Source organism: Myiozetetes cayanensis, unplaced genomic scaffold (genome assembly GCF_022539395.1).
Source record: "Myiozetetes cayanensis isolate MyiCay16 unplaced genomic scaffold, myiCay2020 scf17, whole genome shotgun sequence".
Classification (NCBI taxonomy): Eukaryota; Metazoa; Chordata; class Aves; order Passeriformes; family Tyrannidae; genus Myiozetetes; species Myiozetetes cayanensis.
Window position 1 is genome coordinate 6,196,683 of NW_026087378.1, and position 27,481 is coordinate 6,224,163.

The following is a 27,481-nucleotide window of genomic DNA, read 5'->3' on the forward strand; positions in this document are numbered from 1 at the left end:
CATCTCATTCCAACCTCTTGCCATAGTCAGGGACACTTTCCATTAGACCAGGTTGCTCAGAGCTCCATCCAACCTGAACACTTCCAGGGATGGGGCAGCCACAGCTGCTTCTGGAGCTACAGCAGTGAGAGGTGCAGATACCAGATGAATAATGTGATGTGTTTCTCTCATGTTATATAGTCCTTGGCTATGGGAAAAGCCCTGATGGACAGCACTGTTATTCCCATTTTTAGACATGGTCTAAGGAAAACATGCCCAAGGAAATGTTGCATCTCACTGACCCAGCAAGTTGCCCATCTTTCCCTTCCAGGAGGGAAGTGGTTTCCTGTGCTCTCTTGCCTTTCAAGTTGAGGATTTATACAGCTGTGTTTGGCAGCACTGAAGGGTCTGCAATTATGTTAATTAGGCATTTTGATTAAAATCAGCTTTTTGTTGGAAAATAAACTTCCTTGTTGAAAAAGACTAGATCGAGAACAAATGAAGAGAGGAGCTGGATTTCCTGCTGGTTCATATGCTCCATGCCTGGGCTAATTTAAGATCACTTCAGTTGTGGTGATGTATTTATTCCCCAAACCTATATTATTTTTATTATTATTATTCACTAACATATGTTTGTTAAACATTTAAATATTCCCACACCCAGAACTTATTATTTCAGACATTTTTAACATACCCACCCATCAGTGATTTCATTTTGGCAGACATAAAACCAAAACAGCTATTCCTTACAATTGCCAACAGAACTAGTGTGATCCATTCATCTTTTTAAAAATCATCATTCAAATAGAATCCTCTGCAGCAAATAAGTTGTGATTGCTGATGGATAGAGAAAACTGTTGATCATTAGTTTGTCTGATGGAAAATAATTGCTAAGGGCAACGATTGGAGCCCTAAGCTGGTTGTTGTTCTAGCCTTTCCAGACAAACTCTGTGTTCCCAGGCTATTCACCCTCAAAATCTAAAAGACACATTGAATAGAGGGGTGATTTTTTTTCACTGTATCACAAGAACTGCCAGACGTGGCTCTGGTAGGCTTTGAAAAGGAATGCACTTTAGAGCAGAGCATTTCCCACCATGAATGTCTCAGCCCCTCGCTGTCAACAGGACATGAATGAGGAGCAATCCTTCTGGCATGAGCTGGTCTGACCCCATGCCTGTCACTGGAGGGCAAGGATAGACCTGGCACTGAGTAGGTTTGCAGTGTGCTCCCTTGGACAGTCCATTTTCAAAGGCATTCTGCATTAACTGAGCCTAGCAGGAGACTTGGCTCCTCTGTAAAGTTCTTGTTCGTTTTCTTTGCCAGCTGAAGTTGGATTGGCTTAGTTCATCCCTGCTTAAAAAATGCATTGGCAGGCTGCACGAGTCATGCGTGGTTCAGATCCTGGCCAAGTCAGGGAGATGCAGAGGGGGGTGACCCAGCCTTGGATTTAAAATTGTGATAAGCACGTGGCCATTTTCCCATGTCCTGTTCTTGGGTGGCTTGGTAACATCCAGCTTCTGGCTTCAGCAGTGCCACAGCTCCTGTGAAGACTTACAGGAGGGGCTGAGGCCATGGTGTGACTCTCCAGAGTGCTTTTCCCTGTTCTCACGTTGTTTGCGAAGAGGATGTGCTGGTGTTTGGTTATGATGGGAGTTTGGCTTCTGGTTTGCCCCTTGGTGACCTCTTTGATAAGTGAAGGGGTTGCCTGGATGGGCACACTGCTCTCCCTTCATTCAGGGCTGGGATTGGAAACCCAAGTAGGGACAAAAAGAGAGGAGACCTTCCTATGGTATTGGAGAACTGTCAAGAAGAACTTGAGGGAACTTCATTACCAGCCACCCCCCCAAAACACGGTTTTCCAGGTCATTGTATTGCAACGCAGTGCCAGTTCCTGGTGCTCTGGGAAGTGGTCTGAAATCCTACCACATACCAAGCTTTTTGATCACGAGCCTCTACATGTATCTGTTTCACTGTCTGCTAATGGCTTTTGTCTCCTTAAACGCCTGAGAAGCTGTTCCCTCTGAGAGCAGCTTGAAGCATTTAGGACTCATTAGACTTCAAAGAAAAGAGGCCTGTACCACAAGCCAGAGGGGAGGAAACAGAGTGGCAAGAGGATCCCATTAATGGAGAACAAAAATAAACCCCAGACAGGAAGGAAAATTCTATAGGTCTGACTCAGAGCTGCAGTCCCGACACTGTGGCTTTGACGACCAGTTTGTCATAGGAGTGACACAGAGAGAAACCCTCTGTTTTGGCTGCTGCCCACACTAGACCTGGATGCCCTGAACAACCTGGGAGCCTGCAGCAAGGGTCCCACCTGCACTGGCAGCTGCAGGGATGGCATTTCCCAGGAATCTTGTCCTCTCAGGACTTGCACGCCAGCAAGCTGTGAACTATCAGGCGTATGCTTGGATGGGGGCTGCTCCTCCACCATCACCACACTGGTAAGAGACCGTTGGGATGCAGTTTGCTGGTAATTGTTTCCTCTTCTCTCCTTGAACATGCTTGCCACTTTAAACGTGCTTTATACAGACAAGGTGTTTAATCTAGCAGGGGGAATGGGCTTTTTTTTTTTGAGGTATAGTGCTTTTGTCAAGAAGAGGACATGCAGGAAATAGGTCCTGACAGAGTGATTCAGGTGACTTGTGTGTGAGTGTTGTGCTGACCTGCTCTTCTCTCTCCATCTCTCCTGTTTCAGGGAAGATCCTCTTCCGCCGGAGTCACATCCGTGATGTTGCAGTCAAGCGCCTGATACCTATTGATGAATATTGCAAGGTAAGAGAGGGTTTCTTCCATCCACCGAAGATGAACCCAACCTGATCGAGCTCGATCCTGATTGACTGATACTATATAATGGTGTGCCAGTGCTGGGAGAACAGGGAGTGTGGGTTATCCACCACTGTCAAACCCTTCCTGTGATGAAAACCCACCCATGATTCACTTTTCACTCTTCATGAAATGCAGAGGGTTTGGAGACCTGGGCTTGCAAATGCTGCTGGGCGTTCCCTTTGTCTTCTCCTTTCCTGAGATGTGTTAGTATTTGTCTGGTATAAACCAGAATGAGCTTTCCAGATGGGCTGGGAAGGACCTGGCTGTGTCCTGTCTTATACAGGTGGTTTGGAGCGAAATTTGTGTGCGCAGGACTAGGCTTGGAGGACTCAGTTCCTCAGAGAGCCTTTCCCATCTAGTTGGGAACAGACCTCCTGTTTTATGTAGAAGACAGCACTTTCTTGGTGGGATGACTCCAAACTGGGGTGTAAACTCCTGTTACTGGTTTACATAAACCAGTTATTTACCCAGGAGTGAGATGAGTTGTACCTGCAGAAAATTATTGGAAGCCAACAGAGATAAGGCTGAGATGATTTGCTCCATACTCTCAAAGAATACTAAAACTGGACTTAAATTTAAGGGAAATTGTAATTTTAGGGCATTTTTTTGGGGGAGAACAAAATACCAAAGTCCACAAAAATTATTTTTCCACAAATAAAGTATGCTACATCTCATCATGCTGAAGAAGGACAGTAGTACTTGCAGCAGCTATGAAATGGCCCGAAGGTAGGACTGGTACCTCCAAAATCCAGTCTGAATGCTGTTGAAAACATATACAAAGACTGCAAAGCCCAAGGGAGGAGATGAGGAAATGGTGAAATATTCATTGCATTCCTTAGGCACAGGAGGTGTGGAAGTCACTGTGGCCTGAGACTTTGCATGGTGGGAGAGGCTGTGGGTTTTGGGACTCAGCCAGACCTATGGAAGGGATGTCGTGGCTGGAATAACAAGTAGAAGGATAAAGGTGAATTAGTAAATGCATCTTGACAGCTCTGCAGTGGGGCTGCAGATGAAAAAACACTGCGGGCCAGGAGAGCAGGTGAGAGCAGAGTGATGGAGATGTAGTACAAGGTGTGCCTGGAGCTGTCAGGGGGGGAAGCTGATGGTGCAAGTAACTGCTTGGTTCCATCCAGGCACGATCAGCCCCTTGTCTTGTGAGTCACTGAAATGTGTCAGCTGCATAGAGAATGCACACAACCGTAAATTTAATTTTTGGGAAGAAAAAGTCCCTAAGTGATAAGATGCTGCTGCTGACTCTTTCAGAACGATGCCATTAATGGCATAAAATATAATGAATCCATTTGACTTAACAACTGGAACATAATGGCTGATGTTATATGACCCACTTAGGGAGCTGTGCTCTCCTCCTCCCGTTAATGCATTACCAAGGAATTCCGTGCTTGCTGTGGCCTTCCACTTGCTGCTGCTTAACCGTAAAGCAGCTGAGCTGAGGGTGGGTGTGGGACCAAGCAGAGGCTGCAGAAATGTAGAATGAGCAAGGAATTATCAGGAGCAGAGAGATGTCCCTGCCTGGGCATGCCATGCTGAAGATCTCAGGGGCAGTGTCCCACTCACTTGCTGCCATGTCTGCCATTGGAGGTGGATGTTGCTCGTGCTTGGAGGGTGGTGGCACAGAACAGAAGTACAAAATGTCTCCTCCAGCTTAGCCCTGCTGAGGGAGAGTTGAGGCTCAGGTGAATATGTCGAGAACGTGTTCCCACTGAAAAAGTTTTTGCTTTATTGCCGTCTCCTGCCAGGGAAGTAGAGTGTCTTTGTTCTCTGGGATAGCCCTGGAAAGGTGGGTGAGATTTGGGTTATAAGCAGGGAAAAGGAGCAAGGGAGAGAGCCATTAATTCATAAGGCAGTGTTTTTGCTGAAGGGCTCTGTTTCAGGTCCCACCATACTAAAAATTGTGCAATTTAAGGTAAGGAGCAGGAAAAGCAGCAAAAGAATCAGAGCAACTGGTAAGAGCAATCATTTGCTAAATGAGACTTCACACAACCATAGGAATGACAAGGAGGAGGACTGGGGATCTGTCCCATTTTTGTGATGTGTTCTCTTTGTGTTTTACATCTATTGGTCTTTTTCCTGGTGTGGGAACTGCCTTCCTCCTGTCTCAGGGATTTTGAGAAAGTATTATTGGAGGGTTGAGGAAGGAGCTGCAATGCTGTGATGCTCTACCCCAAAGAGACAGGGTAGAGCACTAAAAATATCTCTGCCAGAGAATAATCTTTTCTCACTCCCTGGAACATGGATTTCAATGCAACATGGATTTTCTGTCTTTGGTCAATAGCCTCTGTCCTCAGGCTTGCAGGCAGCAGTGTGGGTGAGGTGATTTGCTGTGCCTCCAGCACACCACGGACTGAAGCCATGTTCTGATGGGCCCCCCTAGTTCACTCCTTTGGTGGCAGAGCTGGAGGTGGGACAGGCATCATGCGATTTGTGCCACTGATTTAGTGGCCATAGCTGCTGTAGAGCATTGCCAGCTGGACTGCAGGGTGACCTGCTTGACTCAGCCACCACTGTACCAGCAGAGTCAGCTCTAGGTGGGCTTCCTTCAGAGTGTCCTGGGAAACAAGCTGTGGGTCTTGTCTTTCCTCCTTCCAGGACAGGGTGTTTTCTGTGATCATCCCCTGCTTTCAGAGGACATGGAGCCTTCTCCAGGCCACAAAATCGGAGACCACAAAATTTGTCATGGGGGAAATTGCATAGATCATGGGATGCTGGAACTGGGGAGTGGTGCCACATGGGAATGGCATCCATGCAAAACTTGATCTTTGAATAGCCCTTCCCTGGACCCAAAAGCCATGGAGTGAGTAGTTTTCTCTCTCCTGTCTCTCACATGATCTTGTTCACATCTGGCCCATGATTAGTGGTCTGACTGTCTGCTCTGCTGGCAGTGAGTGACTGTCTGCTGAATGGCTGGGAGGGCTTCTGGGGGCCAGCAGTTAGGTCAATATGGAGCCACATCTGATCTGTGTGGTAACCCTGGGGCTTTGCAGATGTGGCTTTGTCTCCAGTGCAGCAATGAGTGGAGGTTTGGTTGCCCACACTGCTGTCACGAGACTGCTGTGACAGCACACAGAGGGGAGGGGGAATTACACAGAAAATTGGTTAAACATCTGCTCCAGATCGGGCTGCAGGACTGCTCCCTGATTTCAAATGGTCCCTATTTAACTGCATCAGGTTCTTTTACTTTTTGCAGTTGCCATCATCTGTGACTCCATTCCCTTGCACGAGCAGAGGGCAGGCAGGGCTCTCTGCCAGCAGCTGCCATCCTGCCCAGCCCTCGCTGCAGCCCACGTTGGAAAGGACCTGCAAGAGCTCTGGCCAAGGCAAATATTGCTGCCCCAGCCTCTGCCCCCAGCCCCCCCAGCCAGACACACTTTCACCCTGCAAGTCCCACTATTGAAGCTTTTTTCAACAGGCTTCCTCAGAGGGAAAGGAGAAAAGTAAAGGCAGTTTATATCTCCTGCCATTCCACAGCAGCCTAGTGGCCTTCCAGCCCTTGCCCTGATGAGCTGGTGTCCATGCTTTTGCCTCCTGTTGCTTCTCTCCCTGCCTCTTCCCAAGCTGCCATTGCCCAGCAGAGCATTTTTGGGATGTGCTGATCAGGGCTGATGGCACTGAGAATTTGCTACATGTAAACTGCCCAGCCTTTCCCAAGGATGAAGGCTCCATGGCCCCAGCATGGCTGAGAAACTGAGCTCTGCCACGGTCAGAAGGCTGGATGCCAGGATGGACATCCCTGTGGCTCTTACTCTGCAAGGAAACTGGAGCTGGGCTAGGCAGGGCCTGGGCAGTCTCTGCTTATTCTCCTTTAGTCTTGAGTTGCAGCTAGGGTGGTGTGGTGAGTGTAACTGGGGTATCCCTGGGTCTTGCTGCACTCTGGTGTGCATTTGCTGTAGCTCTCCCCAACCTGGGTCTGTGCTCCTGTGTGCAGGAACCACGGGGGTGCCAAGCTGGATGCCACATCCCAGGTCCCTGTGCTCTGAGAGCCTGTCCTCACCCAGCCTCTTGCACAGACTTGATGCTTCCCATCACTGGTGTCTCTGTTTCCTCCTCAGGCTCTGATCCAGCTGCCTCCCTACATCTCCCAGTGTGAGGAAGTTCTCCAGTTCTTTGAGACGCGACCTGATGACTTGACACCCCCCAAAGAGTAAGTTGGTTGGGGAGCTGCTACCTCTGGGATGGTGAGGAAACACAAACTGCCTTGAACTTGTTGATATCCTTGAGTCTGATGTTCATCAGCAGTTCACCCACAAGTGATCTGGGATTAGGAGACTTTCCTGGAGAGGGAGCATGGGCTGTGCAGCCCAAGGTGGACACCTCTGCCCAGTCAGCCAACTCCTGTCTTAGCCTCCTCCAGTGGGGAAGTGGAAACACTTCCCTGGGACCCCATGAAGTGCTGGTCTCCTCCTGAGCCACTTCCTACCTGCAAATACCAGTTTCAGAAACATGATCAGTCTGAAAAGCCTCGTTTCACATGGTTACTAACACCCTCTGCCTGCTTTGAAGGGCTCTTTCCCTTAGCCATGTCCATGAGCCCAGCGCTCCAGAGTCTTTCCATGCAAACTGAGGAACATTTGCAGGGAATTTTGCGTGCCTTACGCAACTCTGTGTGGTTATAAGTCTTGTGACTATGAGCTGCTTTGGCCAGGAGCCACCCATCTCTTACTAATCACAAGCAGCATAAATCTGAGCAGCCACCTCCATCTCCTGCTATGCTGCTCTCTTTTTATGCTGCATGTGACACGGTGCATGGCTCTACCAGGGCTTGAGCAATGGAGGAGGCCTGATTAATTGTGAGAGAAAAGGCAGTAAATTGATTTGACAGCACTCTGTATTGGAAGGGTGTGGAAGTAGATAAAGGCATTTTGGTTTTGTCTTCTGAGCAGCGACTGAGCCTGTCAGGTCTCCAGCTAAGTATCATGCTTGTGTGGACTGTATCTTCTCTCTGGGTTTTTGATTATTTTTGTTCCTTCTCACAATTCCCCCTTCCCCCATCCCTACTTTCCTCCTTTGGCTCCTGTTTCTATTCGCCTGGCCTGTCATCATTCCTCCCACAGCTCCTGGTCACTGATGAGATTGGTCTGAGGGCCCCAGAGCCCATTAACTAATTGCTTGCTGTCAGCTGACGCTCTCATCCGTCCTGCCCAGCCATTGCTGACCACTTAACCTTCCACCCCATCGGTCATTCTTCAGGGAAGGCGTCACCTCAGGGGCAAACAGGAGACACAGGGGAAAGATGAGCTTGCCAAGGACAGCGGGGGGGGGAGGATATAATGGGGGTTAACAGCTCCTGGGGCTGTTTTGGGATGTGGGGTGCTGCCGGTACATGCATCTTTGAGCCCTGAGTGAGGGTGGTGAGCTGCTTTGCAATAGGAGTCAGCTTTGGAACCTTCCTGTAGCTGGGGCACCTTCATCCATAGTGGAATGAAGGGCAGCTTCAGTTTTGCACCCATTTTGCTCATCTTTATTTTGTCTAATAGGCTGAGCCAAAAACCAGGCAGAGTGTGAGCTGTGGCCAGAACAGGGAGCACATTCCAATGTGGAGGGAGACCTTTGGGTGCTGAGAGTGGTGCAGCTCTGTGCTTGGCTGTGTCTGAAGCTGTGGCTTCCAGCCCTCTGTCCTTGCAGCAATCAGTGCCATGTCCCTCATCACCTCCCTGGTTTGGGTCTGAGAAACAGGGGGAGCAGATGCACCAGCCCGAAACCAAATCCCAAGCAAGTGCTTGTGTTGTGGGGTCCGTCCTCAGGGAAATCCCACAGCATCCTGCAGCACCACTTGGTAGCTCCTTTGCAGTGCTGGGTGGACGAGCAGGTGATGCACCACTGAATCCAGCAGTGGTCATGCTCCCTCCTGCTGCCTGCTCCTCTCCAAGGAGGAGATGCTGCCTCCCCCTGGCCTGCTCCTCTCTAGGGAGGGCAGACAAACTTGCAGCACACAGAAGGGCTTACTGGGTGACTCTTTTTCCATCTGCCTCCAGCAGCAAAATGCTACAGCATCTCAAGGACATCTCTACTGCGTTCCCCATCCCATTCTGAATGCCAGAGGGGTATTTATTCGCTACAATTCAAAATGCTAATTAATAAAAGTCCTTGACTCTCTCTCCTCTGGAGAGATTGGTGGGAGCCCGTTCCCGAGCCCCGAGTGCTGGCAGGTCGCCAGGTTACCAATAACGAGATGGGAGCTGTGATAGACGGCTGGGCTGGATCAGACGTGATGGCGTGTCTGGGGTTTGGCCGGATGTCATCATTCATCCAGCAGATAAATACTTTTCTCCGGGAATTTGAAAGGGAGCCAAGCCATGAACAGAGTGGGGAAAAAAAAAAAAAAAAAAAAAAAGGGAAAAGGCAGATTTTTATGTTGGGTGGTTGAAAGGTGGGAATGAGGGAGGGAAAAGGACGGGTCAGCACGCTCGGTGCCAAGCCAAGCAGCTGCTCTCAGGGCTCTGTGATTGGGAGCCTTCCTGCTCCCTGTCCCCTCCCTTGGCTTCCCTGGTTGACACCTCTGGTCCCAGCATGCTCACAAGAGTGGCAGCTCATGTCACTGAAGGGGATGTGCCTTTGCATGCTGGTTTGTCTGGGGTGCAGGTGAGGGTCCTGCTAACTCGCATCATCCCAGGGTGCCAATCCCCTTTCAGAGGCCGTAGTTGGCTGCAGTTTGTGGAGCTCTGATTTAACTGCAAAGGGTGAATCTAGTCCTTGGATCTGGTGGTGGTTGGGAATGGAAAGAGGACGTTGGACAGCCCATGCATTTGTCTCCAGGCCCCTGTGGTGTCTGCTTTCCCCAGCACTGGAGCTCTCTCTGGGCCAAGCCAGGGCTCTCTGCTTTCCTGCAGTGCAGCTCCCTTCAGTGTCCCTGTGTTGGTGTTGGGAGCACCAACACAAACAGGTCACTGCTGGATCCCATCCCTGTAAGCTGAGTTCCTCAGCCCTTCTCAATCTCTTGCCTGCTCTAAAAGCCCCAGCCTGTCCTGTGGAGAGGGAAAGGGTCAAATACTGACTTTGTGCCCCCTTCTTCCGCCGTCACTTCCAGTTCTGTGGGACGTCACAGCCAAAAGTGTAGTTGAGACAGGAGTCTCCAGCAGTTGGGAGGGGGAAGAGGGAGGTGAAGTCCTTCCTCTATCCCCTCTTTCCTCATCCCTAACTTTCCTGTGTACTCCTGCCCAGAGAGACCACTTCAAACAGGAGAGCAGAGGGAGATTGCAGTTTTTGCACTGGCAGTGACAACTGGTGGCTTTTGTGATGTGGATCCCTATCCAGCCAGCTCTGGACTGGGATAACTCAACGGCTTCTGCCTGGTGGTTTGTTAGAGCAAGGCTGAATTTGGAGGAATTTTGGAAGAGGTGACTCCACTGAGCAGTGCAAAGGGGGCAGGGGAAGAAGGAGAAGAGAAATAGTTATGGAAAAAAATCTCCAGAAATTTAGCAATCTGGGGGGATGTGGGATTCTTCTCCTCAGTGTTGGATGGAAGCCCTATATTTTCAAAGAAGAGGAGTCATCAAATTCCTGCTCCCCACATATCTCAGCAGGTCTGACCAGCAGCAGGATATCGGGCTGTTGAGGTGGGAAGTTGCTGTGCACACCCCCCCTTACCTCCCATCCACCCTTTTTCAATTTGAAGCTGTTTTTAACCGCAGCAGAGAGTTTCTGGAATAAGGCTGGGGAAGTCTGAATGGCTGGGCATGAAGCCACTGCTGAGTCAAGGCATTCAGCTGCTCACTCTCCTCGCCAGCTGAATTTCGGCTGTGCAACATGAGGGAGCCCAGGTTAACTCTGTAGTAAGCAATACAATAGTAGTTATTAATAAATTGTTAATATTACTAAGTAGTTATTTAACCATTCCCCACAGTTACAAGTGGGATTTGATGGGGAAGGGGCCGTCTTGGTGCTGCTTCCCAGAGGCTGGTGACAGGAGAAACCTCTTCAATTCAAAGCATCTTTCATTGTTTTATTTTTGGTAGTTGTAGTTGAGAGCCCATCAGGTGTAAGACACTTAAAGTTACTGGTTTGAACCTTTTGGCTTGTGAACCCTTTTTTTTTTTTTTTCCCATTGGGGGCACAGGCACAGCTTTTAAAAACTATTTTCTTCCTTTTGATATGCCTGAGTACCCTCTGAGCTCACATCCACAACTCACCTTCCTGCTCTTTCTGCCAAATATCCCTTGGCTGGAGGGAGAGGATTTTGGGGCGTTTCAAGGGCAGTTCAGCTCTGCTGCTGTGTATGTTTTCTTTGCTGGGGTGGAGGACCAAGTGCAGAGGGAGTAACCCTGCTCCTCCCTGCCAGGGAAAGCATCAGTGGAGGGAGCAGGGGATGGGCAGGACCCAGGGCTCAGCTGAATCCCAGCTGCTGCTGAATCAGCAAAGGGCTCTCAGTGCTGGGGGCTGCCTGTGCCATGCGGGCTGGAAGGTGCCTGGAAATGAGGTGGGAGCTGACCAGATGAGGAAAGGGTGTGCTGCTAATGAGGTTATTCCTGCAGCAACCTCACGTACTCTGTCAGTAACCCCTCAAAGCCCTGGTGCTGTGCAGTGACATGGGGTGGCACTGGCAGTCACAGTAGTAGATTGCTTCCCACATGGACACTGACAGGGAATCAGGGCAGGCACCAGCCCCAATAAATCAGGGAATGGAGAACTGGGCTAAAATGAGACTCAAGTCTGATGTGATCTGACTGGGCCAACTTGTCTCTTGTAGGGGGAAGGACATTGATCTGTTGGAGCTAGTCCAGAGAGAGCCACCAGGATGTTTAGAGGGATGGAGCACCTCTCCTACGAGGAAAGGCTGAGAGAATTGTGTTTGTTCAGCCTGGAAAAGAGAAGGCTTCAGGGTGATCCAATTGTGTCCTCCCAGTAACTGAAGGGAGCCTACAGGAAAGATGGAGGGAGACTATTTACAAGCACCTGGAGGACAAGGGGGAATGGGTTCAAACTGACAGAGAGCAGGTTTAGGTTGGGTATTAGAAGTTTTCCTGTGAGGGTGGTGATGCCCTGGCACAGGTTGCCCAGAGAAGCTGTGGCTGCCCCATCCCTGGAAGTGTCCAAGGTCAGGTTGGATGGGGCTTGGAACAACCTGGGATAGTGAAAGGTGTCCCTGCCCATGGCAGAGGGTTGGAATGAGATGATGTTTACAGTCCCTTCCAACCCAAACCATTCTATGATTCTATGAGAGGTCCTGCTTAGGGCCATGGTACTGGCAGCCATTGTGGGTAAATGATTTGTGTTTGGTCCAAAGTGCCAGAAGAGGATGATTGACAGAAGCGTATTTCCATCACTAGAACAAGGGGAAAAGCTGTTCCTTTCCCTTGTTTGCATAAATTGGAAGTGCAGACTTGTAGCCAGTGTCTTCCATAAGCAAATCTCTTTTCTTCCTGCTTCCCTGTAGCTTTTTGTGTGCTTACCTTTCCTTGTAGCTGAGCTGTGCCAGGAGCAAAAGTTTTCCTTGTCATCTTTGTGTGGTGTTTGGGGAGTAATAGGGTCATGAACTAGAAAGAGGGGAGGCTCAGATCCCTGCTCCAGGATGGAGTGGCTGCCCCATGGAGGCCATTCCAGGAGCTTTTGCTGGTCAGCTAGAAATCCATGTGTTGTTGGCTTCTGGTTTGGATATGTGGCTTTTGGGTCATGCCCTGCTATCCAGACAAATTACAGCTTGTATACTGAAGTGTTTGTTTCACAGTTCTCCTGATGCCTACGTGCAGATTCACCAGGATCTCAGCTCCAAAATAGCCATCTCCTTCCCTTTCTGCTCAGAACTATCTTTCCTAGATGACAGCAAATAGAAATACCAGAGGGGTTGAATCCAATCCACAAAAATACACTTTGTGCCAGTTTCATGGGCAGAGCACTTGGTTTTCTGTGCTAACAGGGCAGGTTTCTGAGCCCAAGGACTGAGCTTGGCTGATTCTCCAGTGGTTAAACACAGGGGCAGCCCTGGCACTGGAGTGTGGGGACAGGGGCTCCATTCAGAACTCACTGGAGCGTTTGCTAAACATCAGTTCTCCCAAACAAGAGCTCTGTTGTACCCCCATTTCTCAGTCTCTCTCGTCTACATAAATTTTTCTAATATCTCCAAGCTTTCAGAATACTTAGAAGATGAACTACCTCCTGACAGCTATTTTGGTGGCATTACTGTATTGAAGAAGGAATTTTTTTTTTACTAAGAGAGAGTTTTTTTATGCAGGAGATGTTTTCTGGGAATGCTGACCTCAGATCCATCTCATCTTGATGTGGCTCCTGTGTGGTTTTGCCGCAGCTGGAGTTATTTTCCTTCTGTTAGTGTTCCAGTGTCCTTCACCTATTCCATGAGCCAACTGTGGCCAGGGCTGTGGGGCAGCAGGGATGGTGCTGAGGTCCCTGAGCCACATGTTGGGGCACCTTCTTCCCATGAGTTCCACTGCAAGGTAGGCTTTTCTACATGGCAACCTCAGGGCCACCTCCCTGCAGCTCAGGGCCCTGCCTGGGCTAGCAGCCACCAAACATGCCTTAGGAAACAGTTTAAAGCCAAGCAAGCTCGTAACAACTCTTCTTCATCACTGTTCTAGCCTTTAGGGTTTACCTGGTTTTATAATTAAAGACTTAATTAACATTTCTTACCTGAATTATGACCCTGTAAGTCCATGCAGACTTTCAGTGTCCCCAGCATCCTACAGTAAATACTGTAACAGTTCATTTACATGTTGTTGAAGAACAAAATCTCTGTGTTAGTTCTCAACCTGCCTCCCAAGCTCTTTGCTTTGCCTCACACCCTTGCAGAACTCTTGTGCTCCCAACCTCACTCCTTCCCATCCCTGGATCCAGAGGGATGCTGTCTGATACACTAGAGAAGATGCTTGAGAAACCTGATCCTCTTTTTCTTAAAGGAAAAAAAAAAAAAAAGTGCCATGGGGATTATTAATTGGTGCTAAGGGTTCTCCATGTGCAAAAGTTTCCTTTCAGGATTGCTCCAGGGGATTATTAGATTCTTGAAGGACACTGAACTGAGCCCACTGAGACTGTACTGTTGGCTCAGAGCTTTAAGTGAGACTTCAGGCACACAGGAACCCTTGCCATCAGTGGGAAGGTTCTGGAAAGCAGCTGGAGAACCATTCCTGAGTTTTAGCACCTGGGAAGCTCTGTGGGGCTGGTTGGTGGCACACAGCCATAGCTGTGTGTTGATGCTTTGTAATTGTACTGTGGCTGCTGGTTCATCTGCACAGCCTGGCTGGTGTGGGGGTTGGAGCTAAATGAGTTTTACAGTGGAAAGCAGAGTGGCCTTTCCTTCCTTTCTTCTGGAGCCTCCAGTTTCCAGGAAGCCGTGCCTGCAGGCTCTGGTGCGTGCCTTTCTCCAGTCCACAGGGATCGGAGGAGGAGGAGGAGATGCTGCCTGGAGTTTATTGCTGTTTCCTGCCTTGTCTGAGCTCTTGTCCTCTCTGAGGTGGTGGGCTGAGGCTGCTGGTCTTCAGACCTGCAGCTCTTTGTAACCCTGCCAGGAACAACGCAGCAGCAAAGTGAAATTGCAGCTCCTTCCTTGCCCCCTCACTCAGACGGAGCAGCCGGTGAAAGGAAACAGGGGGATGAGTTACAGTAATAGGTTTAGCAGAAGGCAGGGGAAAAACAACAGTTATTTCCATCAGCACCCTCCAGTCAGCACAAGGGTGCCATGCCCACCTGCTGATCTCCAGTGGCCTTGCTTTGCCTCCCTTCCCTGCTGTACCATTGAACTGGGATGATTTTAATGGGACTTATTAATAAACTTTAATTTAGTTCTGCAATGCAGTCTCTCTTTAGAAATGTCTTTGGGATGCTCTGTCCAGTAGATTCCTCCATTGGTCTCTTGCACCTGGGACATGGCAGTCAGGTTTTTGCAGAGTCTGTGGTCTCCAAACTCAACACTCTACAGTTTCTAGGTAACAATGTCCCATTTGTTTCTGGTCCATCTTCATTGTATTTCATTTAATTTGATTGATACCTCCATGGATGAGTACCAGAGGTTTAAGGTGCAGAGGAAAAGAGGGACTGGGAAGAGAAGGCACTGCCAGCAGAACACATTCCCAGGACGGGTGGGCCTTGAAGGCAACCGAGTCCCCACATCACCCCATGGCTCTAGGGGAATAAAATGACTACAGTAATTACAGTCTGAAAATGCAGATAAGCTTGAAAGAGAACGAAGCATAGCCCAGCTCTGGCTTTCTCACTGAACATGGAGGGATTTCTCTGCATAGCCTGAAAACAGGGAGGGAGGGAGGGGGAGTTTTGCCAGTGGACATGATAAGCAGATGAAGGGGCTCTTGGGTCCATCTGGGCTGGTCCAGCCACTTTTCCAAGCAGAGGTCAGGCAGCTCAAAGTCTGAGGAGAGTCCTCTTACCACCAGAATGTTTTCCTCCTTGGAAACTCTAATCCCTGCTCTGTGCTTGTTACTCCTCCTGGAACTAGCAAGAACCAATGTATTATCTCCTGGTACCAGAATATTTTGTCTCGGTCAGGTGGTCTTGACCAGTCACACATGTGAGTCTGAGGAGTGGGGAAAGCAGTGTCCTGTGTAAGTGAAGAGGGAGCTGGTTATCATCAGCCCAAGCTACCACAGCATTTCAAGGCCAGAGTGGTGAATTATGTGAAAGTGCTGAGAGCCCTTTTGTAGCAGCATGGACTGCTGTGGCTGGGCTGGGAACAGGGGTGGTGCATTTGTTTGGATTTCAGGGTGGTTGGGTGTCTTAGTTTGTTACTCAGAGGTTTTTTATGTTTCTCTGGGCCCATATTTTCCTTGGTTTGGATTTCATTGTGCCTGCAGAGAGTTGTGTTTGTGCCCTGGGTTTGAGGCTGTTCAGCGACCATGTTTCTTGGCAACATTCAGGTCAGAGAAGGGACCCAGGACCAGTGGTTTCTAACCCATCTCATCAGTGGTGTGGTCAGTGGACAAGCCAAAGTGAAAGGACTTGGGCTGAAGCTCCCTCATTGCCTCCTTTCAACCACCAACAGCTCCTGCTTGCTCTGTCCTGAGGGCTGCACAGCCCTGGTGTTCATCCTTTTGACAACACTTTAATGACTTGTCCTGTTTTGGGGTATAAATGATTTCCCCTTCCCCTCCACTCCCCACCCTTGTCCCTGAGAGAAGCATGGGACATGGAGGAACTTCAGTATTTTGTTGGCTGGGTGGGTGGTGCCCCATGTCACCCATGGAGACATTAGCTGGTTGAGGGAGGTCAGTGGCCCCACCAGGGCCAAGCACTGCTGTGCTTTCCTGGGTGTTTTGCCACCTGACCAACAACCCAATTGCCCCATCCCTCTGCTGATGCTCTTCCTTCTCTTTTTCAGGGAGCCCATTGGAAAGAAGAGGTCTGGTAAGGACTCCTTTCCTCTCTGCTGGTTACACCAACTCCTCCTTTTCCCACAGCTGTCTCCTGGAGCAGGGCAAGGGCCTGGCCCCATAGCAAGACAAGCCCCTGCTTTGCTCCCCTATGGGGCTTCCCAGCACAGTGTGTCCCCTCCATCCACCTGGGATTTCACTGCAGCCTCCAAGTCCTGATCCCATGTCCCCTGCGCCTCCCGTCGCGCTCCCAAAGGTGGGTCAGATGCCCACAGCTCTCTACACTGTGCTGGCCTCCCCCTTCAGTCATTAACTGAGCTGTTGCCACCATTGCTGCCACCCCCAAGATCATTTCTCTCCCTGCCTCATGCCTTGTCTCCCGTTGGTTTTGTTCCTCATCAGGGTTTATCCAGAGAACGGCCTCTTTCCTGCAGAGAGGTACTAACAGCTGCTCGCTGCCTGGCCCCTGCTCTTGCTTTGCCTTTCTCTGGGGGGACACCTGCTCAGGTTGGGTGGGCAAGACCCTTGCAAGAGGCTGTCATGTGCCCTGTAGCTTTCTGTGGTGGCTGGTGGACACGGGGCAGTAGCGGAGCCGAGGTACAGCGGGCTGGGGCTGGGGCTGGGGCTTGGCTCTTGGTGCGGGGGATGTGCCACAGGTCCTGGGTGAAGGTCTGCAGGGATGGGGATGCAAAATTTCGAAAATCCAGAGGAATGTCTGAGCTGCCTGGTGGTCAGTGTGAGGTTGAAAGTCTCCCAGTGCAGTAGCAGTAGGTTCTGCTTTGTGATGGCACCGTCTGGGAGCCTTTGGGAAGACAGATGGGGCTGGGATACTCTACCCCTGCTCCTCATAGAGGGAAACATCTCTGAAAAGCTTCCTAGTTGGTTGGTTTTAGTGGTTATCTGAGCTCCCTATAGAGAGGAGAAGGAGAGAGGAGTGGAAGAGCCTTTGATCTGTGAATTAGGGAGATGTCTTTCAGCTACTGAAGCTGCAGGCTTAAAAATAGTGTGAGGTTCTTCAGGAAAGAAATTCTGAACCTTGGCTGGATGGAGATTCTACTGAAATAGGTGGTGGAAAGGATTTTGGCCAGAGAGTTGGCATTGACATAAGCTGTGTAAGCAAATTCACTTGTAGGTGAGTGGGCTCCTCTTGAAGGAGAGAGAAGTACAGGGGAGACTCAAAGACTTGTTTCCACTTTTTTTTCCACTGGAGCTGCAGGCCATCCCTCCTTCAGGAGCTCATGGTGTCCCCATGTCTTAACTGAGACTAGTTGTAGGAGGATGCACATGGAAAGCTCTGATGTTGTTGGCTTGAGCAGTGGCTCCTGGTTTTGTTCCATTCTCACAGGCAGGTCGTAGTTGGGTGCTCTCCTGATGGACTAACGGGGTTTTACAAGTAGGGTTAAATCTTTGGACAGCATTTGCTCCTCAAACTCTGACTGCTGTCTGTCAGGACATTGGGATGGTCATTTTAAAGCTCTTGTGGGCCATTTGCAAGCACAGACTGCAGTACTGGCTTTCTTGTTCTGAAGGGGGACTTCACCTAGTTTTAGAGGCAGAGAGAAGCATCTGGCTGTGGGTGGGGACAAAAACAGGCTGCAAATATTTTCCTTCTCCTCTCTTTTGGTGAAATAAATGTAAAAGAAAGATACAATCTCCATCATCTTGAAACCTGCTCTTATGTGCTGCCTCAGCAGGAACATTTGGTGAGTAAGGAAAGAGTGTTGTGTTTCCCTATGAGATCAGTATGTGCTTAGATCACTTTTACTTCTGTTCACTTACATTAGCCAAGGGAAGAGAAGGCATCTCTAGGGCTGAGAAGAAGAGGAAGAAAATTTCTGCTGCATAATTCAGTTCTTTGAGGGCAGAACTCAATTTAAGGACACGGGCTGTTAAAGAAGCGGGAACTTTTCTCCTGCTCGTGTAAACAGCTTCATCCTTCCTTCTGTCCTTCCCACTGCATTCATAGACAGCTTCACTCCACCATCCCTTTGGCAGGGTGGGTTTCTAAGGAACAAGGATGTTGCTGAGGTCAAAGAGAAAATGCTCTTTGGGATGCTGTTCACTTGACAATATTGAGAGGGAGAGAATGGTAAGAGTTTGGGTAACAACCAAGCCAGAGCCTGCGCTGGCAGGACAGGATGTGATGTTCTGCCCATGGCAGCTGGCATATGTGCAGGAGCCATCAGGGAAAGGTGTTTGCTTGCAGTAACATTGGAAAGGGTCAGTGCCTCGTGCCAGACATGTTCAGAGACTCCTCTCACTCTCCTGCATTTTCTGGCAGCAGAAACAGAGTTTGGTTCTGCTGCTGTCACCCCAGCTCCTTGCAGATGTTCATCAGGTCCTCAAGCCAGGCCTGCTTTGAGGTAACAAATACACAGCAAGGCACAAAAACGCTCATTCAATCCAGGATCTCCCTGAGGAGGGGTCATCCAATAGCTGCTAACAAACAAAAATCACGAGAATTTTCCAGTAAGCAGTTTCCCAATTGCTTATTTCTCCCAGCATTGCCAGAGAAGGGGTGAACTGCTCTTGAGGAGAGTATTGGAAAGAACTCTGAGCTCCTGCCAGAAGCAAGCCCTGTTTGGAAACTGGATTTAAGCAAACACTGGGATGCGAAGTGGGTTAGAGTGCTGCCCGCCCTCAGCCTCCTGTGGTGACCAAGAGACTCAGGTGACATTTGCTGTTTAGAGGAGGGCACCGTGTATATGAGCATTGGAAGTAATATCTGCTTTCTTTGCTGAGGTTTTTTATCAGTGTTTCTAATCCCACATGCCTGTGAGCCTTAGACATGGACCCAGGCTCTGTTCAGCCTGGAGCCTGGGGGAGGTGGATTATTCCTCAGTCCCTGGGACTCTGAAGACTGACTTGGCCACTGATTTAGATACATCTAAAAGTAGTCATCATATCAGTCCCCAAGGCTGTTCTGAGCGTTTCTGTTCTCTCCTCATCTCACAGTTGAACAGAAAGCACAGATGGAGAGTCATGGGTTTGTTGCAGCATTGACTTAGTGCAGGGGAACCTGAAACTGTCTCAGAGTTTATATTTGGTTGGAGCTGCTCAAGGAGGCTGGCAGAGATCTCAAATACCCTGCTGCCAGTTTTGTGTTAGATGCTTTCTTATATGGCCATGTCTTTTTTGTTGTGCTATGTAATGTGCCTGCAATGGCAGAGGGACCCCAAACCACACTATTCAGTCTGATGAGAAGCAGTGAAAACACAGCCCTCAAATCCTACAGCAGCCATAAGGGACCTTTCTGAAAATCCCCTGGTGAATGATATTCCTATGTTATTATTTTCCAGTTCTGGAAAAATCCCTGAAGAGATGAGAGGGTTTGCAAAGAGTACAGTGCAGCATCCAGTGCCCATTTCACGTGAGAGCAGTGAGAAAGTCACTCATGATACTGATCTTCACAAACTCCTCAGGTCTGGGAGAAGAGAGGCTGTCCTGAGAGCTCTGGGTCTGATCAGCACAGGCAGAGGAGTAGGAAGAAGAAACTTTAAGCAAAGTTGGACGTTTTTGGAAGATGCATTAGGCAAGGGCTGGAGTGTACAGCAAGGGCAGGTTACAAAACCAAATACCTGTGCACCCTGATTTCAGTCCTGAGCTTTTTTTTCCCTCAGGAGGCACCAGTGTCCAAGCTCTCAAAGTCCCCACTTTTGGCCCTTGCAAAGCCAGAAAGTGGAAAAGCTGGAAATGTCACAAGTAACCCCATATCTGTGAAATTTCCTGCTGGCTTTGTACATCTCAACACTTGGGTGAATGTTCCAGTTCTCTGATCAAACAAAACCTGCAGCAATTTTCGGGGCCTTGAGAGCAATGTCACTGTGCTGAGCAGCCCTTGGATTGGTTCTGGGATGTTCTGAGCATCTCCCCAGTGGCTCTGCTGCATCCACAGCAAGCATCAGTTCTGCAAGTCCAGTCAGGGGCCTCAGTGGTCTTCTGGCACATCCCTTCTCTAGGTGACATTTGTGTCAGTCTCACAAGTGGGGAGTGTTGAGGATGCACAGTCTGTGCCCCTGCCTGAGCTGTCTGCAAAACTCACTCTCCTGTGGGACTGTACCAATCCTTACTCCCCTCCCCAGGTGCAGAGCTTTAGTACTGTCTCCTGGCTTAGTTGGGAAGCTTTACACTGCTGCTATTTTTGAGAACCCCAAGTCTGTCCTGTGCAGGATGTTGTTGTTAACTGTAGTGTATATTTTTGTGGTTGAGGACGATTATGCCAGGTGAAGATGCTCCTGAAATTACCGCCTACTTCTTCCTCCAAGCTCAGTTCACCACTTCTGTTGCTGGTTTAATGGGTACATTGGAGGATCCAGAATTGGCTGCTGAAACTACAAATAGCCTCAGAGCAGCAGGTGTAATTACAGCAAGGGAGACAGAAAGGAGAGTACTTATCTCTTCCTATAGTTGTTATTCTTCTCTCAGGGGCTGGGTAGATCCTCAGATCACTTTAAATACAAACCTTTAATTGAGCTAGTAGAACAGATAGTCCTAGCATCCACCATTCACTTTAGAGGGCTATTTTTAATTCTTCTGGTGCCCCACCTCTGAGGTTTGGTATGGAGGAAGCTTTCTTTAGTAACAGATCGTCTGCACTTGGCCAGCCCACCTGGAGCTCTGCAGAGTACTGTTTATAGCAGATCAACACAGACAATTTGCCTTCTCTTCCTTTAAATAGGAAGATGTCTTGAAAACACATTGTTCATTTAAATCTTGGTTATGGTCTCTTTCTCAGAACCAGCTGGAGAGGTTGTGACCTTGTGCACAGGAGAACTTCTCTGTGAGGCAGCATCCTAGGAATCCTGAAGACCTGCTAGCTCTTGTCCATCTCTACTCATACACTTTTGGGATCAGTATGACCCCACAGGTTTCCTGTGGAGGAACCTATACCCTGCAACACATTCCCCCATAGGAAAGATCTTTGGTCAGGCTGAGGCCTCTCATATAATGAGGGAGCACATGGTGCTGGTGCACTTGCCCACAGAAGCTTATTCCTGATAACATATTCTGAATTCTTTGCTGCATATAACCTAACTGTCCCAAGGAACCACCTCTCTCTAGAGACTTTTACACCATCGGAGAGTGGGAGCTGATTGTCCTGCATATCTGCCTGCTGTAGCAGCTGGAGCCTGGGGCAGGTGTGATTTCTGCCTCGACCCAAAACTTGAGGCTCAGAGTAACACAAGGGCCCTTTAAATTTGACTGAACACCTGCAATCAGGTGTGTGATTCTTTGGTATCACTTGATCTGTAATAATTAACACTCTCCTCTTTCCAGAGCATTTGGCAAGTATTAATTAAATCTTTCTGCACCAGGGGAGAACAGGATGATATAATAGTGTCCTCCTCTGACAGATAGCGAAGCCACGAGGCAGAGTGGCAGTTGGAAGCCAGGGCTTGGGCTGGAAGGGAGTCTTGATCAAGAGTTTCTGACACTTTTCTGCTTCTTGGAGGCTTTTGGAGGCACATGGACAAATGCTCTGTTGCTCTGGGTACCCGAGTGCCCTGTGGTTGGTTCAGCGGGAGGCTGAGCCCAAGGGAATGTCTGTGTCTGATCCTGCCAAGCCCTGGGTGCTCCATGGGCACTTTGGACACAGCCAGCCCTAGGCACACATGGGGAAAGGGGAGCTCTGTTCGGTGTATGGGACAAACGTGGGGCCGTGTTTCTGAAGCAGTGACAGCTGACAGTGGGAAGCTCTGCTGCAGCGGGCAGCACCGAGCCGGGGACACCCATATCCAGAGCTCTGTCCTAATGGAAAATGTGCTTGCAAAGCACAAACCAGCCTGGCCCTGCTCCGCCCCCTCCCCTGACAGCGGGGAACTGGCAGTGCTCCCAGTGCCCCACATATCCAGCCGTGCTCCCTGTGTCCCGCCGTATCCTGCGGTGTACCCGATATCCCGGCGTTATCCCGCAGCGCACCCCGTGTCCCGCCGTATCCCGCAGTGCTCCCGGTATCCCCATCTTATCCCACAGTGCCACCTGCCGCCGGCCCGGCTCCGCACCCGGCGATCCGGCCGCCCCCGGCTCTCCTCCGGTGTCGGCCTCTTTCTGGGCACAGCAAGGCTTTGTTCACGTTTGCTTCTCCTTGGGGTGTTTTTTTAACTTTTCCGACACGAAATTTGGATCTGCAGCCGGAAGAGCCGGGCAGAGAGCAGAGCAAACCGAGATGACTGAATACCCCAGGTGATGAGGACAGGGGATGCTGCTCTGTCCTACAAATACCCTCCACCTGGGTGGAGGCTCTTTAGCCCAGCAGAACCCACTGCAGGTTGAGTGTTTTGAGCTGGGGTCAGAGCTGGTCCGTGCCTTGGGGCAGCTGATGCCAGTGCACAGGAAGGTCCCCCAAACCCCCTCGGTCTCTGAAAGCAGGTCCAGGCTGCTGTGAGCATCTCTGGTGTTGGTGAGGTTGCTTGGATGGCTCTGTCAGTGAGCAGGAAGGTGGGCAGCAAGCGAAAGGTCTCACCTGGCTGTACCCATCTCACCTGGCTGCTGGTTTGATCTCTCTCCTCCTCACTGTGCCCAAGCCTCTGGCTCACGTCTCTCACGCTGGGGTCCTCAGGGTGTCCTGGAGCTGCTCGCAGGCCAGCAGGTGCTCGGGAGCGGTGGCCTGTGCTGACCCTGGCACACGGGTCGGTTCTTGTCCCCCCTGTGCAGGAGCTGACTCTGCCTCGGTCGACCCCTTGGTGCTGGAGCAGTATGTCGTGGTGGCGGACTACCAGAAGCAGGAGAGCTCCGAGATCAGCTTGTGCGTGGGCCAGTTGGTGGATATCATTGAGAAGAACGAATCAGGTACAGAGAGTTTGGCTTGGCAGAGGGCTTTGGGTCCGCTCTGTGTCGCAGAGCACGGGTAGGAATAGCAATCCTGTATGCTCAGTGTTTTCCTAATAGGACCTTAAACAAAACAGCCTCCAGGCACCTCACAGGGATGTCCTTGGATGGTGAGCTGAGGTGGGACATGGACGAAGAAGTTTTGGTCTGTATGAGTGTGGACAAGACTTCAGAGCTGTCTCTAAGGGAAAGGTCTGACTATCCATGTGCTGAGCACCAGGCACCGTCCATCTTCTTCAATCTCTACTTTATGCTTCTTTGTGCTGAAAAACTTGGCCTATGGGTCCTGAGGACAAAAACCATTCCCAAACTTGGCAGGCTTGTTTTATTGACAGAGGGGGACACTCTCATGGTGCACATGAAAGCCCCCATTGTGCATTCACAATTCCTGCCTCCCAACACAGCGGGGCAGGCAGCCGAGCTATTCGCTTGCTTCAAAACTTAAACTTGCTCTTAACCTCTGCAAAGGGATCGAGTCAGGTCGTGGGCCCAAATTCTGTAGTTTGTTGAAAAGGGGAATTCATTCCCTGAAGTTACTTGGCGGGGAGGTGGGGGAGTTAAATCATGAAAAGATTTTAGAATTCTGGAAAACCGGTCCCCGGAGGATCAGTTGCACCAGCAGCTGTGTTTGAGAATGAGAAAAATGAAAGCAACCCTGAAGCAAATGAAACCTATTAGCACAGCCAGTTCAAAAGCAGTGAAAAATAATTTATTTATCAAAGGTCAGCCCTGATTTTCCCTCCCATGCAGGTAACTGATTCCCTCCCCAACAATCTAGTTGTTTTTCTAAATGGCTCACTGGTGATGTTCTGAGGATAATACTCAGTCTTCATTTTTTTCCCCTAAAGACACAAATAGCTTGTGCTTTTAATAACTGAGGAGCACACACTTATTTTGATTGGACACACAGGGTGGCCCAGAATTGCTTGTGGCCACTGTGGAGCTAGCTGGGTTTCCACTGGGAGAGCTCATGTTTTAATCCTGCAGTTGCTCGTGGCTTTTCAATTTTGCTGTTTCCACAAATGTAAAGAAGGTGAGCACAGCAGGAGTCAGCTATCGATTCGCAGACAGGGTATTCATCTCTGCTAATTAGCCCAGGCTTGCTGACCCAGACTGAGGGAAAATGAACCATGAAGGGGGGAAAAAAAGTAGAACAAATGCGGCGGCTGGGGCCATTCAACTCTGAGAGCCTCTCCTGTTTTTCCTGGGGAGAGAATTGTACATTTCGATGTCATTCAGCTGCAGTTGTCCCGTGCTGCTGTCTGTGCTCCCTTTCGGATAGTGCTTGGCTCTATTGCTTTGGGGCCACCCCAGCTTCCCATTTAGGCAGCAAGGAGGGGTCACAGCCCCCTAGACTTGTGGTTTGGAGAGAGGAGGGAATTTTTGGCTGGTATGAGCCCTTGGCTGATCCACCTGCTGTTTTTTTATTCTCAGGCTGGTGGTTTGTGAGCACATTGGAGGAGCAAGGCTGGGTGCCGGCGACCTGCCTGGAGGCCCAGGATGGAGTCCAGGATGAGTTCTCAATGCAGCCTGATGAAGGTAAGAATCTGCTGGAGGCACCTACCCCAGCTTCTTCCTGCTGAACTGCTCAGAGCTCCTGGCAGCACTGCATCACCGTCCCTGAATTGGGCAGGGAAAGGACAAACCCACACGTGCTGCCCAGAGTGGTCCTGCCTGCCCAGCAGCTCCAGTGCTGCAGCAGGAGAGGGGCACCTGGGTACTGGCAGTGTGACTGCTGGCCTCCCTGCTCCCCCACAGTAGGGGCTGAAGGTGGCACCTCCAGGGAATGCTCACTCCTGCCACCTCAGTGCCTCCTTTAGGCCCCAGGGAGCTTTTACCTGCACTGGAGGAGGAGCAAAGCCCAGGTCTTTGGACCAATCACGTGTCTTCAACAGATGCAGAACAAAGAGCGTGCCTGAGCTCACATTATGGAAATAGCAAGGTTGCAGCCTTTGCTTAAAGCAAATCTGAAATGCCCCTGGAGAGCACATCCTTCATGGTGACCACTGTGTGCCCAAATCAGTGCAGCAGCTGGTTCAGCCCCTCCTCTGGGCAGGCAGAGGTGGGAGGGGGCTCAGGCTGGGGAAGGACCCCAGAGGGCTCCAGGTGAGAACATTCTCTGTACCACTCTCTGGTGTCAGCCATGTCTCTTCTTGGACCTGAAGTGCTGCCTCCTTACATCCTCTCTTGTCCTTCTCCTGCTTCCCCAACATGCTCTTCCCAGTCCCATGGAGATACTGGTCTCTGCCCAGGCACGTTGGCCGCCGTCGGACTCTTGGGGACTTGTACACCAGTGGATGGGGTCAAGGTGGACTTCACAGAGACTTTCTTGGCTGCCCATGTTTTGTGCTTGGAGCCTTGTGTGCACGTTTGTTTGTTTTGCATGTGATGAACCCTGCTTGTGTCAGCCCACAGTGTGTGCCATACCTGCTCCTCATCCTTCCATAAGACCTGCTCATGTCCACATCCCTTTGCTCTGTCAGCTTCTCACAGTTCCTTCTCACAGTTTGAGGCTTGTTTTGGATTCAGAGACTGGAGTTTCTGCTTTCCCCACCACATGTACTCAGACTTCTTCCAACTGCTACCTTAGTTCCTGTAAAAGTAACTTTAAGCCCTGGCCTTGGATTGGTGTCTCAGGTGGAATCAGGAGGAGAAAAGCCAGCTTGGTCTTGCTGAATGTGACAGGACATTCTCTGCTTTGACTCATTTGCATGAAGTGGGTGGGAAATCAGGCCCTTCCAGAGCTGTGCTCCTCATAGAAGAAAAATCCAGGAAACCTGCATGGTGGGGATATACAAATGTCCAGGTTTGGATTTTGGAGGCTGATTTTTCACCAAATAGCCTCCACCCTGCTGTGGTACAGCTTAAGCACAGGCAGTTATTTCCCTGTGTTTCTTCCAGAGGGGACAGGGCAAGGTGAGGAAGAGGGGTGGATGGATGGATCTGTTTGTCTGACATGTTGTCTGCATGGTTGTTAGGATGTTTCCCTTTCGTCCTGAAGGGAAGAACATCCATATCCCTGCTTAACATCCTTTGGTCTGGTGGACAGAATATCAGACTCTTCTCCAGGCTCCACACACAGGTTTAACCAGTGTCTGGGGATGCAGCTGTTGAACAGGGAAGTTCCTGTAGATCTGCTGCTGTGGAGTGGTTTGAGAGCTGTGTGTGAGGAGTTGCTCCCTGATGCTCATAGGGTTTCTCTCCCCTTATTGAGGACGGTTCTTCTTTAAGGGCTTTGAGAAAGAAATTTGAACTGAAATGGATGCATGGAAGAGCTTCTGTGACAAGCTGTAAAAAGACAGTCTTTAGTCCTAAGGAAGAGGAGGAACTGTTTTAGACAACTTCTTGGGCCAGAGTAGCTCTTTGAAGTTTACGTTTCCAAATGCAGCTGTGTTTGTTTTGAAATAGATTCACTGTCATTTCTTTTCAGAATGGTTGTGTATATCTGTGTGTTTGCACCGAAATTACAACAAGAATTATCATTTATATAAAGCACTTTATAACCATTTTTTGACTGAGTCCATGTTTCCATGAAGTTATCTCCATGAAACTGTGCTTTCTTTCCGACAGAGGAGAAGTACACCGTTATTTACCCCTACACTGCAAGGGACCAGGATGAAATGAACCTGGACAAGGGAGCTGTAGTGGTGGTGATCCAGAAGAACCTGGAGGGCTGGTGGAAAATCAGGTACTGTCCTTACCTCTTGCTCTTCCCTGGCACTGCAGTTGGAGCTGTGCAAAGCAGAGACCCAATGTGTGTGGGATGTGCCCAAGGGCATGTCTTGGGTGCTGGGGAGGGCAGAGCAACAGAACTCATTTCTCTCCATCCCTACAAAGCCAGTTGATATTCAAGCACAGCTTTGGTTGAGAATCTTTAAAATTCCCTCATTTCCTGTGCTGGGAGGTGGACTGTGTGACAGCATCACATGCCCCAGCAGTGCAAAGGGAACTGGTGTGAGAATGTTACATCACGTCCTGTTGATGGGAAAACCAGTGAGTGTCCCAGGGGCAGGCTGGATCCTCTGGCTCTGTTCAGAAGAAGGGCCATTGTCTGGGCCAGATCTGCTGTGTGCAGGGTATGCTGAGGCCAAAGATTCCAGACCATCCTGAGCTGATAGTTGTTTTCTGCTGGAAGCTCCTTTTCTTGTCTGTGGTCCAGAAAATGGCTGGACTTGGAGTGGGAGCACTGCTGCAATTTTCTTAACCTTACATTGAACCTGTGGTCTTGGCAGCAGCAAAGCCCCAGAAACACATCCATTGACTATTTAGGCAGAGGAAAGCTGCCACAAGAGCTCTAAAGGCTATTACAAGCTCAGTAGTTGGTGCCATCAGAACACAGTGGCTGCAGCCCAACCAGCGGGGAGAGTCTCCGGCGTGGCAGGGAGACTCTGTGGATGTGGTTTTTCGATCAGGTCACGGGGCTGGTGTCTCTCCTAAACAGATTTAGAACAGGGAAGGGATCCAGGCTGCTGGTGCTCAGGCAGAGGGCTTGTGCTTTCTCCAAAGACCAGGTACATCAATCCAGCAGCAGCCCTCTGCTTTTTCCCTCTGCTTCCCCT

The 27,481-nt window shown here is 49.9% G+C and overlaps 1 protein-coding gene and 1 long non-coding RNA gene across 12 annotated transcripts in view; one reads left to right on the forward strand and one right to left on the reverse strand.

Moving 5' to 3' along the window:
- The window catches only part of LOC126638554 (uncharacterized), a 1,011,613-nt gene that overhangs the window by 262,641 nt on the left and 721,491 nt on the right, over positions 1 to 27,481 (reverse strand). The gene's annotated exons all lie outside the window — the stretch shown is intronic.
- SH3PXD2B (SH3 and PX domains 2B) overlaps positions 1 to 27,481 on the forward strand; it is a 71,238-nt gene that overhangs the window by 34,150 nt on the left and 9,607 nt on the right. For 3 of the 5 annotated variants that reach the window (XR_007628620.1, XM_050312497.1, XM_050312499.1), the window contains 7 exons: positions 2,678 to 2,754; positions 6,876 to 6,967; positions 16,103 to 16,128; positions 22,749 to 22,883; positions 24,357 to 24,461; positions 25,147 to 25,230; positions 26,493 to 26,610. Coding sequence is in view for 4 of the 5 variants with exons in the window: in XM_050312497.1 (XP_050168454.1) it covers positions 2,678 to 2,754; positions 6,876 to 6,967; positions 16,103 to 16,128; positions 22,749 to 22,883; positions 24,357 to 24,461; positions 25,147 to 25,230; positions 26,493 to 26,610 (637 nt within the window). In the remaining variant the exon portion in view is untranslated. The remainder of the gene's footprint in view (positions 1 to 2,677; positions 2,755 to 6,875; positions 6,968 to 16,102; positions 16,129 to 22,748; positions 22,884 to 24,356; positions 24,462 to 25,146; positions 25,231 to 26,492; positions 26,611 to 27,481) is intronic. The other 2 variants (XM_050312498.1, XM_050312500.1) reach the window with 2 other exon arrangements.